This window comes from Primulina huaijiensis, chromosome 1, assembly GCF_012295235.1.
Source record: "Primulina huaijiensis isolate GDHJ02 chromosome 1, ASM1229523v2, whole genome shotgun sequence".
Classification (NCBI taxonomy): Eukaryota; Viridiplantae; Streptophyta; class Magnoliopsida; order Lamiales; family Gesneriaceae; genus Primulina; species Primulina huaijiensis.
This window is the reverse complement of record NC_133306.1, coordinates 5,307,974-5,322,057: the sequence shown is the minus strand read 5'-3', so window position 1 is coordinate 5,322,057 and position 14,084 is coordinate 5,307,974. Positions and strand designations below refer to the sequence as shown.

At 34.4% G+C, this 14,084-nt stretch overlaps 1 protein-coding gene and 1 pseudogene across 2 annotated transcripts; one reads left to right on the top strand and one right to left on the bottom strand.

Annotated features, from left to right (window-relative positions):
• The first annotated feature begins 39 nt into the window (after positions 1-39).
• LOC140979627 (senescence-specific cysteine protease SAG39-like) lies at positions 40-1,826 on the top strand (annotated as a pseudogene).
• A 693-nt stretch (positions 1,827-2,519) lies between these two features.
• Positions 2,520-14,050, bottom strand: LOC140979613 (uncharacterized). 2 transcript variants are annotated; one of them, XM_073445114.1, is made up of 12 exons: positions 13,685-14,050; positions 12,617-12,746; positions 11,910-11,977; positions 11,735-11,805; positions 11,244-11,507; positions 10,593-10,756; positions 10,457-10,512; positions 10,299-10,351; positions 3,195-3,363; positions 3,005-3,102; positions 2,815-2,934; positions 2,520-2,709 (listed from the first exon to the last, which is right to left on the bottom strand). In XM_073445114.1, the coding sequence occupies exons 1-11, from the start codon at positions 13,857-13,859 to the stop codon at positions 2,818-2,820; spliced, it is 1,365 nt and encodes a 454-aa protein (XP_073301215.1). In that variant the 5' UTR covers positions 13,860-14,050; the 3' UTR covers positions 2,520-2,709; positions 2,815-2,817. The 2 variants fall into 2 exon arrangements, with proteins under 2 accessions (XP_073301215.1, XP_073301208.1); XM_073445107.1 differs by having other exon boundaries at positions 2,520-2,934; positions 13,685-14,049.
• Positions 14,051-14,084: the final 34 nt, after the last annotated feature.

The following is a 14,084-nucleotide window of genomic DNA, read 5'->3' as shown; positions in this document are numbered from 1 at the left end:
TTTCTACTCATCTTGCTATATTGGAAGCTATACCATGTGATTAAAACTTCTTTCTCAGACTGGTTCCAGTTTCTTTCTTCTTTTTCCTTTCTTGTTAGGTTGATCGAGTGTATGGGGAGTTTAGGTTTGTATTGAAGTAGCTGAGCTATACGCTGTTCAATGGTTTCCATATCAGCGTTCCACACACTGTTTTTCCATGAAGTTTTTACCTGCAAATACACTTTCCAAATCCAAATTAAATTTGTGGCTAAACTACACTTGGGACTCTTATTTTTCTCGATATAGGACACCACTTATATGGTAAATTTCAAGCAATATTTGCCTGTTAACGGTACAAATTTGTTGTGGATAGATAGCCTACTAAATTACCCTGTGAAACTATGCTGCAAACTAATAGGTATATGAAAACAGCAGTTACAGTGACGTTTTGATAAACAGGAACAGCGTCCACGGAACTGAATTCCGATTTTTTCTACTTAAACCTACAAGATCTGGATTTGGGGACTCGAGTAACCTATACCAAATTCTAGTGGCCATGCTGAAGAATATTGAGCTCGATGAATTATATAAATACCTCCCACCCGAATGAATATATTCACAGCATCTCTCCTTTTGCATCAAGAATCAAATACATTGCTTTTCTACATTCAACTATCAAGAATGGCCTTGACACCCTTCTTGAAGGTATTTTTTGCTGCATTGATAGTATTGGAGGTTTGGGCTTTTCAAGCCATAGCTCGCTCGATTCCTGATGGACTTATGGCTGAAAGACATGATAAATGGATTAAACAATATGGACGTGTGTATAAAGATGATGCTGAGAAGGCGAAGAGATTCAAAATATTCAAGGGGAATGTGGAATATATCGAATCTTTCGATGAAGCAGGGACTCGGCCTTAGAAGCTTGCCGTAAACCAGTTTGCTGATTTAACAAATCAGGACTTTCTAGCATCCTACACTGGATACAAAAGGGGCTCTAATCCAAAAGCAATTACGAATGCATCATTCAGATACAAGAACGTGACATCAGTACCAACAAGCATGGACTGGAGAAATAAGGGAGCTGTCACAGGTGTTAAGGACCAACGCTTTTTAGGTAAGGAAAAAAGATATGCATGTGAGCGTGTTTTGTAAGAGTTTGTATAATAATTATTTATCAATTCTTTTTTACCTAAGCGTGATCAACAGTCCTCAAGATTTAATTTTCATAAATTAAACAATAGGAAGTTGCTGGGCTTTCTCAGCAGTTGCGGCCATGGAAGGTGTACACCAGCTCAAAACAGGAAAACTGGTTTCCATGTCCGAACAAGAACTAGTCGATTGTGATAGAGCAGATGAAGACCAAGGCTGTGAAGGCGGTATCATGGAGAAGGTATTTCAGTTCATCCTAAAAAACAAAGGACTCGCAACCGAAGCAAACTATCCATACCAAGGAGTTGATGGAACCTGCAATACGAAAAAAGCAGCCTACCATATTATCAAAATTAGAGGTTACGAGAAGGTCCCAGAAAATAGCGAGTCCTCGTTGCTGAAAGCTGTGGCTAAACAACCAGTATCTGTTGGAATAGAAGCTACCGAAGATTTCCAATTCTACTGGAGTGGAGTTTTTACTGGATTTTGTGGAAATGACCTGAATCATGGTGTTGCTGCAGTTGGTTATGGTGTAACTGGAAATGGAACCAAGTATTGGTTGATCATGAATTCGCGGGGAGCAGAATGGGGTGAGAAAGGATACATTAGGATGCAATCATGCAAAGGGATGTTGACGCTAAGGAAGTGCTGTGCGGTATTGCAATGCCATGGAAGCTTGTTATCCAACTGCTTAAAACTTTTTGACACTTACGATGAACCTGTACAAGGTCTTACCCTGCCACTATATATATATATATATGAAGATATTCTTAAAATAATAATTGTGTGCCTCAAGGAACGTATACCGTTTTTCACAACAATGTCAATCTCATTATATAGCGGAGGCTCGAAACAAGATACAGTATAGAAATGTAAGTACTGAAGAGCCGCATGATAGTGAACGACGACTCAACCAGAAAGTGTGGGTGATTCACAGCATCAACTTCTTAGCATTCACTTTCTTCGAGCTTCTTGATTCACTTTTTTCCAAGTAGTCTGCCGTCGTTTTCGGTCATAATCATAACTCGTAAGTGCACAACCATATTTAAAATCCCATGTATCTAACTCTACACTACTAGTAACGTGTGTTATGTCCAAAAATCATAAAAAGAGAAATAATAAAATAATGTGTAAAATCCCAAAGAGGAGGAGTTTCTATCCTGTGCTCGACAGAAATCTCACTTTAATCACTTCATCCAAGGTAGAAAACCTGATTATGACTGTTGGTACTCTTCAAGAAGCCTCATCCCATCCGTATCTCTTTTATGATTGCTCCTTTCTTTTCTGCTATGGTGAATTAGAGTTGATTTGAGCAAGATGAGTGAACTTTATATGGGCTGCTCTGTACGGGATAGCAAAATGACGAGCTCTTTCCAAATCAAATGGCATACGTTAAGCCCTTTGAGAATGTTTCATTTAACCATCATTATTACAAAAGTTATTTACAAGTTACAGAAGGAAGTTGACACTTGAAATACTCAAAATATTATGACTTGAGTGCACGATTGCGATTACCACAATCATGGCTGCTAATGACCCCCTCTCTCTCCCGTACTCTAGAAATTGACAAGTGCCATTCTGGAAAAAATGTTATTAGCAGTGTAAATAACTATGATACTGCTATATACAGAGGCGGTGTGGTTATTTCTAAATAAAATGTCACAGGGGTTAGGGGTTATCTACCAGCTACAAGCTAGCAGCAATGTAAGTGGGAGCGTCCTGTTGCTTCTCTTGTCGGCTTATGGTGTCAGCTACATGAGCGACCACTCCAGCCCCCGCATTATGAAACCAAAGGTTTTTCACCTGTTTATAACCAGATATAATCAGACAAAAACCCAATTCAAAAAAAATATAAATGATGGATCATGCTTACATGGATGTTATTGTGTGCGAAAAATGGCCAAAATGCTGTATGAAAACTGACATCAACTTTCCACCATCCTATTCTTTGTAAACCATGTATCATTTCCTCTGTCATAAGAAAATTTCATTTCCGTTAACTTGAGAAAAATACATGAGTTGACAAAGCTGTCAGCTTCAGTTACTGTAGACTAATTAGTGACCTTCCATGATTTCATGATATTCAACTGTGTTTTGTGTGCTCGGTTCATTTTGTGCGGCTTCCTTTGCCTTGGCTGCTTCCGGAGGGAACTTTGGTACATCGGACAAAACTGGTGGACAGTACTCCACGTCCACGACATGCTTGTAGCCATCCAATGACCGACTAGGAGGCTGTCAGCAACAAAGATAAAAATAATAAAAGTTCCACAAATATATGAACTTACCTAAGCTTTCAGACCATAAAATCATTTGATAACTTGAAAGAAAATCAGAAACCCATAAAAATGAAACTACAGTATCCTTCACGGAAGTCTGTGTGTGTTGTTGACAAACCCAAGAAAAGTCGCAGGATGGTCCCAGCAAACTGACTCAGATTGATAAAATGCTCAACAGATCAGCTCTAGATGTTGAATTAACGAGGCCCGATTAACTAAATATTTTTTACTAGTGTCGTTTTTACATTTGCCTTAATTTATTGTGTTGAGTCCAAGTTTCATTTATTTTAGTCATAATATATGCATACGGTCGTTCCTCACATCAATCGGTAGGAAAACTGGCCAAAACAGTGAAGAAATGTGTTACATGAGGTATTGGGACAGAGTCGGACATGCTAAGGCAGTAATTCTTGACCGCTCCAGCGCGCGGTAATTCTTGACTGCTCCAGCGCATATTGAGGAAAAGTTAATGAGGTATTGGGACAGAGTCGGACGTGCTAGGGCGGTCCAGCACGTATTGAGGAAAAGTTAAACCCGTACAAAAGAGGGTGCGCTAAGACGTTAATTTTTTACCGCCCAACGCACGTTGAAAAAGGAATCAGTGCTGGAACAGAGGACGTCGCACTAGGGCAGATGATGAGGGACCATGCATCCCCGCCCAAGTGCTGCTGCCACCGCAACCCCGTTGTCTCCCTGCTAGTGAGAAGGTTGATGAACTTTGTGCGTGGGCCGCCTACCAGAACCAATGCCAATTTGTCAAGAGTGCATATCTAGCTTCCATAGATTCTTTATTGCGGGGAATGCCCAAATGGGGCTTGATCCATACCTCCGCCATTCCATTCTCAGTATGTCTACCCACATCCACAGGATCCCGCAGAAGGAGTGCGGCCCCTGGACGACAAGGAAGAGTGATCAGGGAGTCTTCTTATTCTTCTTTTATTTTATTTATTTTCTGCATTGTACACGGTGTTGGTCAAGTTCATTTGTTTTTTTCTTATGTGTCGTCTTTTGCAACGGGGGCATTGCACGACTTTGGTATGGGGAAGGGCTAGTCCTTTTTATTTTATTTGTTTTGAGTTTATAATTATTATGCATTGGGTCATGTGAGTCATATGGAAATCAGTTTGCAGTGATTAGATTGGTAATCGGTCAATGAAGAATATAAATTGATGACACACATGCTCAATGATTTTAGTCATTTCATTAGTTTAGGACACTCATGTTGTTGAAATATGAAATTTTTGTTCGAATGTCGAATATATTCAAGCATATGTGTTGGAACTAGTGAATTGTGCGAATAGGAGTGAAATTCAAATTTTTGTAGGAAACTTGACAAACATTAGGTTTTGGTTGAACTTGAACACGTCCTTCCTAACAAAGTATTTATCAGCAACATGAAAGTGATTTAGGCAATTTTTTTTGGACCTATAATTTGTGAGCATACCAAGAAACGTGAGATTATATGCAACTCATCCTTACATCAATCCTCATAATCGTACCCTTATAAAATGGAACCCAAAGCCAAATACTCATGCCTTAAGGAAGTACATATTTGAATCAAATTTGCATTTGTAAAAGAAAAGTTCGTTTCGCAAAAAAAAACTTTTGAAAAAAGATCTCTAAGATGAAGAGCCAAATAAATTAATGAAGTTCTATTTCTAGGCCAAGAAGAGGGGATTGTATAAAGTAAAAGAATATCTTATGCAAAATCTGATCGTACATAATTTTAAAATGATAATTGTACTCCCTTCCCTTTGATTCTCTATTCTTTTATTTTGTAACAATCAAGAGCCATGACCTACACTTGAAAAGTCCTAATGATTTGTGTTTGCAGCTAAGTAACTAGTGCAAAAGGGTTGTACGTGATAGATTCTCGCATAGACGTGTCGATTGAGATGTCTTGCAAAATTTTTTAGAATGAATCTAATTGATGTGCATGCAATTAAAAACAACACACAACGCACGCACGTTCACAAAATATAGTGTGTAAACTTCAAGAGGTGACAATTTATGTTGTGATTTGATTGATGAGAAGTATGTCAGAGATTCGCTGAGACATGAATGAAAACCATAAGCTACCATTGAACTATTTTTGTTGTCGTTTGTTGTGTCTTGTAACTTATTTTGCTTGAGGGCGATCAAAAGGTTAGTATAGTTAGATCGATAGGTGTCGTTTTTACATATTTTATTGTATTGTTTGTAATCCATTTTTGCATTAGTTTATTATATTGGGTCAACATTTCATTTATTTGAGTCATAACTCACACGTATGGGTCGTTCATCACATTGGTTGGTATAACTGTAGAAAAACTGGCCAAAATGGTGAAGAAAGTGTTGCATGAGATATTGTGACAGAGTTGGGCGTGCTAGGGCGGTAATTATTGACCACCCCAGCGCGCATTGAGGAAAAGTTGAAACCCCGGACAGAGGAGGACATGCTAGGGCGGTAATTCTTGACCACCAGCACGCGTTGATGAAGAAATCGGTGCTGGAACAGAGGACCTCACGCGCTAGGGCGGTATTTTATTACCGCCCTAGAGCGCCTGGAAGAAAAACTCAGACAATGGACAAAACATGTCGCGCTGGGACGGTATTTTTTGACCGCCATAGCACGAAATGACAAGGAAAATTTTATCTGCTCGGATATTTTAAAAGGAAGGCGGATTTTCTACCTTGATGGACTTTTGGATGCATCTATATATATAAGAGCCCTAACAGACTAGGGAAAAAACAAAAAACACAAGATTCACATCACATTCACGGACGAAAAAACAGCCGCACGAGAAAAACGACACCGGAGTCGAAGAGACAAGCATGGAAGACAAGATTTCGCGCGGCGCCTTCTTGTTCTTCCCCCTCTTTTTGCATTTCAGTGAAGAAACATCATTCAATCATTGCTTTTAATATTTCCTACAATGGATTTTAATAGATAAATTTTATTTTGTTGGGATTTAGGGGATCCTACCCCAAAACTTGGTTCATAATAATTTAATATTCAACTTTTGGTTTATACTTGATTGAATTATTATTTTTATTTGCATTGTTGAAAATGTAGTTTTCTATATTATTTTATATTGCGAGTGAATTCGAAAGTAGATTTTTCCAATAGGAATGAATAGTATAATATGTAGATTTACAGTTTACACATATATATTGAATTGAATACACGTTGATAGTGTCCAAAGCGTCGAAAGTTAGGAGATTCCACAAATCATTTATGCAATCACATTTGATAAATAATTAAAGAGATTTTTTATTGTGTTAAATTAATTTAACTTGACTTGAAAGAGTATATTAATAATTTAGGGAATCTTGTCAAGAGTATGAATAATTGTTGAAATTAATTATTTGAATCAATCAGGAGTAGGTGAACCGAAATTACAAACACATTCATTCACATTTGATTTTAATATTATCCTTGAATTGATTTTATTTTATCATTGCAGATGAAGATCAAAGATTGGAAAATGGATCAACAGTTGTATATTCCAGTAAATTCCCAAAGTCCAACCTCAGAGGAGCAGGCTGATCCTTCAACAAATCAGTCAGAGCCATCGAATGAAGCAGTTGAAATTATATTTTTCTCTTCATTCGTAGTGAATTAATCCCAACTTATTGTTTACTCGTGGCTAAACATTTAATTTCTGAAAATAAAGTTGTATAATACGATCTCAGTGGGATGATACTCGTATTCATATATATACTAGAAAAATGCACGTGCGTTGCACTTAAGCAACTAAACTGCTGAAAATATATGAATGAAATTTTGATAATATTTAAATGAATTAAAATATGGCTAGTAGCATTTATCAATTGAAACAAACCAAACCATCAAAAATAAAAATCATGACCATAGACAGTATATGAATCGGAAAAAGTTATCTTATCCACACGACACATTTTTCAATATGCTTCTTGGTTGATTTTGACAACTCAACAACTCTTTGTCGTAGTTTTTATAATATGCGTATAACCATTTTGGTATACTCAACAAGTATATTATCATCTTTAACACTTATTATGTTATTTAGAATCCTCATCTGGGATCTGACATGCTTGTAGTTTGCTTCCCTATCACGACACTTTTTCGATTTTCTACATTGTTTTTATCCGGTAATCTTATATTTCCGACTATTTTTTTTTTGTTGAATGATTTTTAGCTTATGACAATCATGAACTGTAACTCCTAAGAAAATTTTTTTTAGTCATGATAGGTTTTCACGTGTGAGTAAAATTATGTATAACATATATATCATTCAACAACATAACCAATGAACGATATTTTAATTTCTTCAAACAGCATGATATTTGTAATATCATTTTTATATATTTAATATCAATATTATTAACATAGAGCTATAATGTTAATAAATTTTTAACAATTATTTCTCAATCACTGGAAGAAATAATACTTGAAAATCTATTCAAATTGCTATATATTAGAACCGTGTCCTCGTTTAATTTAACGCAAGTCAGGAAAGTTATCTCGTTAGTCATTTTTTTAGAAGCTTTGGAACAATGATTGCGTTCCTCATATCATGGGGATAATATAGTTTCAATCTCATTTGTTGTGCCTAGAACATAATATTATATTATTTATTGAAACAAAACAAATTTTCTTCCATCGAATTTACATTTTATTTATAATATTTTATATCTTATGAAACGATATACAAAATTAATTATTGAATTTCAAAAATTTTGAGAAGAGACACGAATAACGTAATTAAGATATGCATATGAGATATCATTCAAATGTAGATAAAAGTATTTGTTTTTATTCAATATCTCATCTAATAATACAACTGTTTAGATTTCATAAGCATTTTATTATAGTCAAGATTAATTTGATGAAATATTGTAGAATTGTATTTGTATTTCACTATTTGGCTAAGTGAATTTATTTGTTGAGGAGTTTTCAATGCTATCATCTTATATCTTATGAATTAGCTGATTAGCCACTTTGACTAAAAATGAGACAAAAACAACCTCTTAGCCACATCAGAATATATCGAGATAATATTAGAGGAAATAAAGTGCAACTTGCTCATTGTCTCAATTTACTAAAAATTCACAAAATTGATCTATTGTGTCCACAAAGCTTTAGAATTGTTCTCATACCATTATAAATCGAATGAGAATTGTGTACACTTTGTTTTTCATATATTTCTTTTTCTAGATGAAGAATTTTTTCTTTTTGAAAAACGATTTTATTCTTTGAGAAATATTGACATTTTATATGACATCCATACAACGTAAGCAACACACATGACATATAACAATAAAACTTGTTAACGCTAGGGTAAAAAACTCATCTCATTGCAAAAACATTAAATGATCAAATGAAGCATATTATTTAGTAATATTTATTTAGCAGCATATATAAAAAATTGACCAAATGACTTAAAAACAGTATTTGAAATCAGTTACATACAAACATTTCTCTCAATCACGTATCTCAATTGCCACATAAAGAGTAAGAAAATATTTCTATTATAAGTGGGAGAAAGAAGTTTTATATGACCTTAATATTTATTAATAATTTATTTTTATTCAATCCGTTTCATCTCCCCTTCGTCTTCCCATTATCATCTATCATTAATATGTAGAAATTTTCATGAATTTGACTGCAATGTATAAATTTAACTAATTAGAATTAAATTAAATTAAAATAATAATCAGTTTCATTAAATCAATTACACTATTAATGATCCTTTTAAACTAACATAAAAAATGACTTAAATAACATCATGAATATGGCGAATTTTAAAACAAAAAAATGGTAAAATAGTAAGCTCACAAATGAAAGTCATATATTTAATAGATATATTATTTAGAGAGATTTTTTTAGCATCATATATCGAAATTGACTAAAAAATTAAATATTTGCATTGAAATCACTTACATACAAACATTTTCTCTAAGTAGTCTAAAAATATATTTATTTTAAATGAGAAAAATATGTTTTATATGATCTTAATATTTATTAATAATTTAATTTTATTCAACCTCATTCGTCTTCCCATTATTACCTTAATATTTGAAATATTAACAATTTTTTAATTTATAACATTATTATAGTAATTTTCTATGAATTTGATGTCAATGTGTAATTAAAGTAAGTAAATTTAAATTTAAAAGTAAAATTAAAATAATAAATACCTTAACTAATTAAGTACATAAATACCTTAACTAAGTACTCTATTAATAATCCGTAGAAACTAATTTAAAGAACCTCGTGAATATGACAAATTATAAAACAAACAAAATGGTAAAATAGTAAGTTTACAAATGAAAATCATATATTTATAATAGTAAAATAAAATAGATGTTAGTAATATTAAATATTTTTTTAAATATGTAACATGTAATTAAAGTAAATTTAAAAGAAAAATCAAATTAATAACTATTTTGATTGAATTAAGTACACCATTAATGATCATATTAAATTAACATAGAAAATGACTTAAAAAACCTCATGAACACAACAAATTGTAAAATAAATGAAAGGGTAAAATAATAAGCTCACAATTCAAACTCATATATTTATAATAATATTAGATATTATAATTAGACTCGTGCACTTACGATTTATATTTGAGCATAAATGATTATTTTATTCGAGATTTTACAGTGCAAGAAATGTTCAATCAATTTTAAAGATGAAAGGACACTTGAATAGGCTAGAGAGTATCATGTTAAAAATTTGAAAACAAAAACATGAAAATGGAGCAAAGAAAAGAAAAAAGATACATGAGCTAACCATACCCGAAGAGGAATGACTTGCTCCTCACAATGTGAATAGAATTTGGGTCACTAAAGGTCTACCAATATTCAAAGCTCAATATAACAAAACCTAGGGAAAAATGTTCAATAAAAATACGGAATTACCTTGACAAGTTCTATCTCCCTGCGTATGGAGGATGTCCGCCAACCAACCATATCTGGTTTGAGTTAAAAAAGTCCATAACAATAAAGCAGAGAATCCTTTGAAACAAACTAAGGAAAGTGTTTTACTGCAAACTGAACAACATTAAATTTCTGGATACGGTCATAAGAGACATTAGCATAAAGAACTCGACATCTGAAAGCACCAAGTGCTGATCTGCAATGAAATCCACTTTGATAAGTTTGAACAGAGCAAATAGAACAACAAGATTGTTATATATGGCTGCATGGACTCACATGAATTTTCCATCTTCACAGTCTGATGTCATTCGTAACAAGAGAGGAGGTTTTTTGGGCTTCCCATCTGTAAGAAAGAGCTGACTACCAGTTCTGCCAGCGAAAATAGGGGCTATTGGAACAGCTAGTTTCTCCAAGAAAGGCACACCCAGAAGGAATGGAAGCTGAATCATTGAAGATAATTAACAGTCTGGAGGTCAGGTTCCAAACTACTACCGATGAAAATAAGTAACACATTAAAGTTCACTTGAACACACATAAATTGTTTCCTAAAGTCAAACATTGGAGGCAAACCAGATAAATCTACAGTGAGATTCTACTTTAGCAATAGAAATGCATTTAATATGAGGATACAATGCTGTAGTGAACTTCAAAACAAGGAAAATTTGAAAAAGTAAAAACACAAAATAAGGTAATCGATATACACTATTACAGAGGAAATGTGATCCTTCCAACTAGTCCTAAGACATAGTCACACGTCGACCTGTACAAAAGTTCTATTCTCCATTGTTTTCTTTCCAATTAAAAGCCTTTAACTTGTGGCGTCTTTAACTCAACATAAGGAACCCTGCAACATGCTATTTTTACAGATCCATGCAAAACATACACGTGTACATGAAATGAGTTAGTATCATTATCAGCACCAAATACCTGCTTATTCCCTCTGACTCCCAAATGAGGTGTTGCCAGGGTAATAAAATTAATTGCTTCCAGCCCGGCAATCAAACCTTTATTTGAACCATACAAAGTTTTGAAGTCTGAAGCAGTAGAGCCACCAGTATCATAAGATTGATCAGAGGAGGCACTAGGCGAGTATAAAACAGCAATTGCATATCTTGCGAATAGTCCACCAAGAGAATGGGCCAAAAAGGATATCTTTTTAAGTTTTTCCGTCTTCTTCACAACTTGCGTGACCTGTGCATTTGGATAGAATGAAAACAACACTGATTGCACAAAAACAACCTTCATCCGTTTTTTAAGTCAGAGATATATTATGACCACCACCAGGACCAGACACCTAACCACAAGGGTAGCATCCAGAGGGTTGTGAAAATGGATACTAGAACAAACATCAGCGGTTCACAGCTTATGCTAAGCCAACCTACAATAAGACCTACAAAGGCACTCATTCAAAAGCTTACTTCATCTGCCAGTCGTTTCCCAGCTCCATCAATGCCAGTGAACGTTTTAGTGTACGTATTACACGAACTAGCTGCACATGATATGGCAATTTAAATAAATAAAATGAATCCTTAACAATACATTGGTTTTCATGTGAGTCTATGAAAGAATATTTTATCAGAACGAATAATGTACCATATATCAGAAATTTCTTTCCTAACCTCCTCTTCAACTCTGCTTCAAAATAAGTCCAGTCACTTGGGCTGCAACTTATTAAAACATTAGTCAAGGTCAATAATTAGCAAGTACATTAATATGCATCATACATTAAACTAAATTTCTCAAAGTTTTTTTAATTCTGAAAATAATCAATGAACTCTCCGAAGAATCAAGAAATCATAAGAATCGACAGATTTTTTCATCCTCTTCCTCCGTAATAAAGGAACAGAAGCTAGTGGTATGAGCACAAGTATTTAAGTGCCAACATAGAAATATCAAGAAAAAACTTGCATGGCGGAGCTAGAAAGTTGGTTATTTCTGTCATAGCATAAATGAGGAAGCATAAACAATAAACCACAAAAGTGGGAAACGTGGAAGGTGAAAATAAAGTCAGAATCCGTTATAGTTCCTGTTATGCACTTGCCTCAAATTAAAAAATGAACCAGCACCGCCCATGGGAATAACAAAAAACTCCAATTCCTATTATCAGCACCAATTGTGCCTTATATAATACCAAAGGATTGCACGGAAATATGAGAGAATCCTCACTGAATTTAAGGATGAATTAGACCAAGCAATAGAATCTTCAGATGCTCTACGCCAATATTACCAACAGCAGCAACCCAATGATACTATGTACTTTAGAACCTAGAACCTTTTCTAGTGTACAAGAATATTGATACCTTGCCAAGATACCATGAACAAGAACAAGAAGATGATCAGGCTCATCTTCCATTTTCACAATGCCCCTAGGAGATGCGATATTTCCCTGAGTTGTACTCATAGCGTGAGCCCTCAGGCTATTTTTTACGCCTGCAACGTTGAGGGTAATGTTGAAGCTTAAAAATGAAGACAGATAAGCTCTCAAACAAGAAAGATGCTCATTATAATGAAACTCTATAAATTACAACCTAGCTGATCATCAAAACGATATAACTAGTAGTTAGTATAGCTTTATAAATTAGTCGAAGTGGATATTGGATTAGAATGAAAGATCGATCAAAAGCTTAGGCAGAAGACACATTTTCTGGCCTCCGAAAAAGTGATTTTTTAAAAAAGTTTTTAAAGCACTTTTTAATTAGCTTCTCCTATTAAAGACAATTTTTTTGAAATTATTTTTTTTCAAAAATTCATTTTTGAATCAAGAGGTTCTCTCTCCAATGCAATCTTTATGCGATACCCAAAAAACAGGAGAAGAATACACACGAATGGAAGGAGAGGAGAAAGGTTAACAAAAGCAAATATATACAAATATTTCCCCAAATTCTCGACAATTTTATTGATTATTAACACTATCAAAAATTAAAATCAATAAAAGACAATCCATCAACCAACTAAACAACTGTATTGACCAAAAAGGACATGTCGCTCATCAACATAACAGCGCTCGCATTCTAAAGTCAAAATACATAATTTTCCAAAGTTGACATCTTTGAGAGTTGAGACAACTACCGCCATAATCCACGGACATACAAAACAACAGATTTAACAGGTTGAAATTTCATTGATAATTGATAACTACTCAGAAGCCCGATGGAGCAAAACTCGGCAAATTGACGTTTTACATAGTCTAATTAGGAACAGAATAACATTAATCACAGGTCCATGACAAAAAAAAAAAAAAAAAAAAAAAAACNTCCGTAACAATTCGACAGTTAAAAATCCCAAACAGCAGTGAATCAATTCTCGTCCAACATGGCTCATCATGCCTCAATTCAAGAAAAAAAATTAATCGAAAAATGAATTCTCACCTGAGAATGTGATGAAATTGCAGATATGGCCTGGGCAACGATACGAAAAAATAGGATAAGAAGAATTAGGGGAAGGAGAGCAGGGATTGGAAGAATAAGAAGACGACAACTGGCTATTGTTGCCGCGATTTCCAAGAATCGGAGGATACGAAAACAAAGGAGCGGATGATGCCATTCTCTCTATTTATAGTAAAAAGGCAACCAATTGTTTATCTATAGAGAAAAAATAGAGACGAATTCTGTAAGTCCGCCATACTTCCTTCTTATCCTCTGCCACTCTACGCTCTTCCCCATGCGACGGCCATTGCTGCTGAGCTGTGGAGCGGCGGAGTAATCTCTTTTGTTTAAAAAAATTTATCCATAGATTTGAATTGTGGATGTTACTAAGTCTATCCAGTAA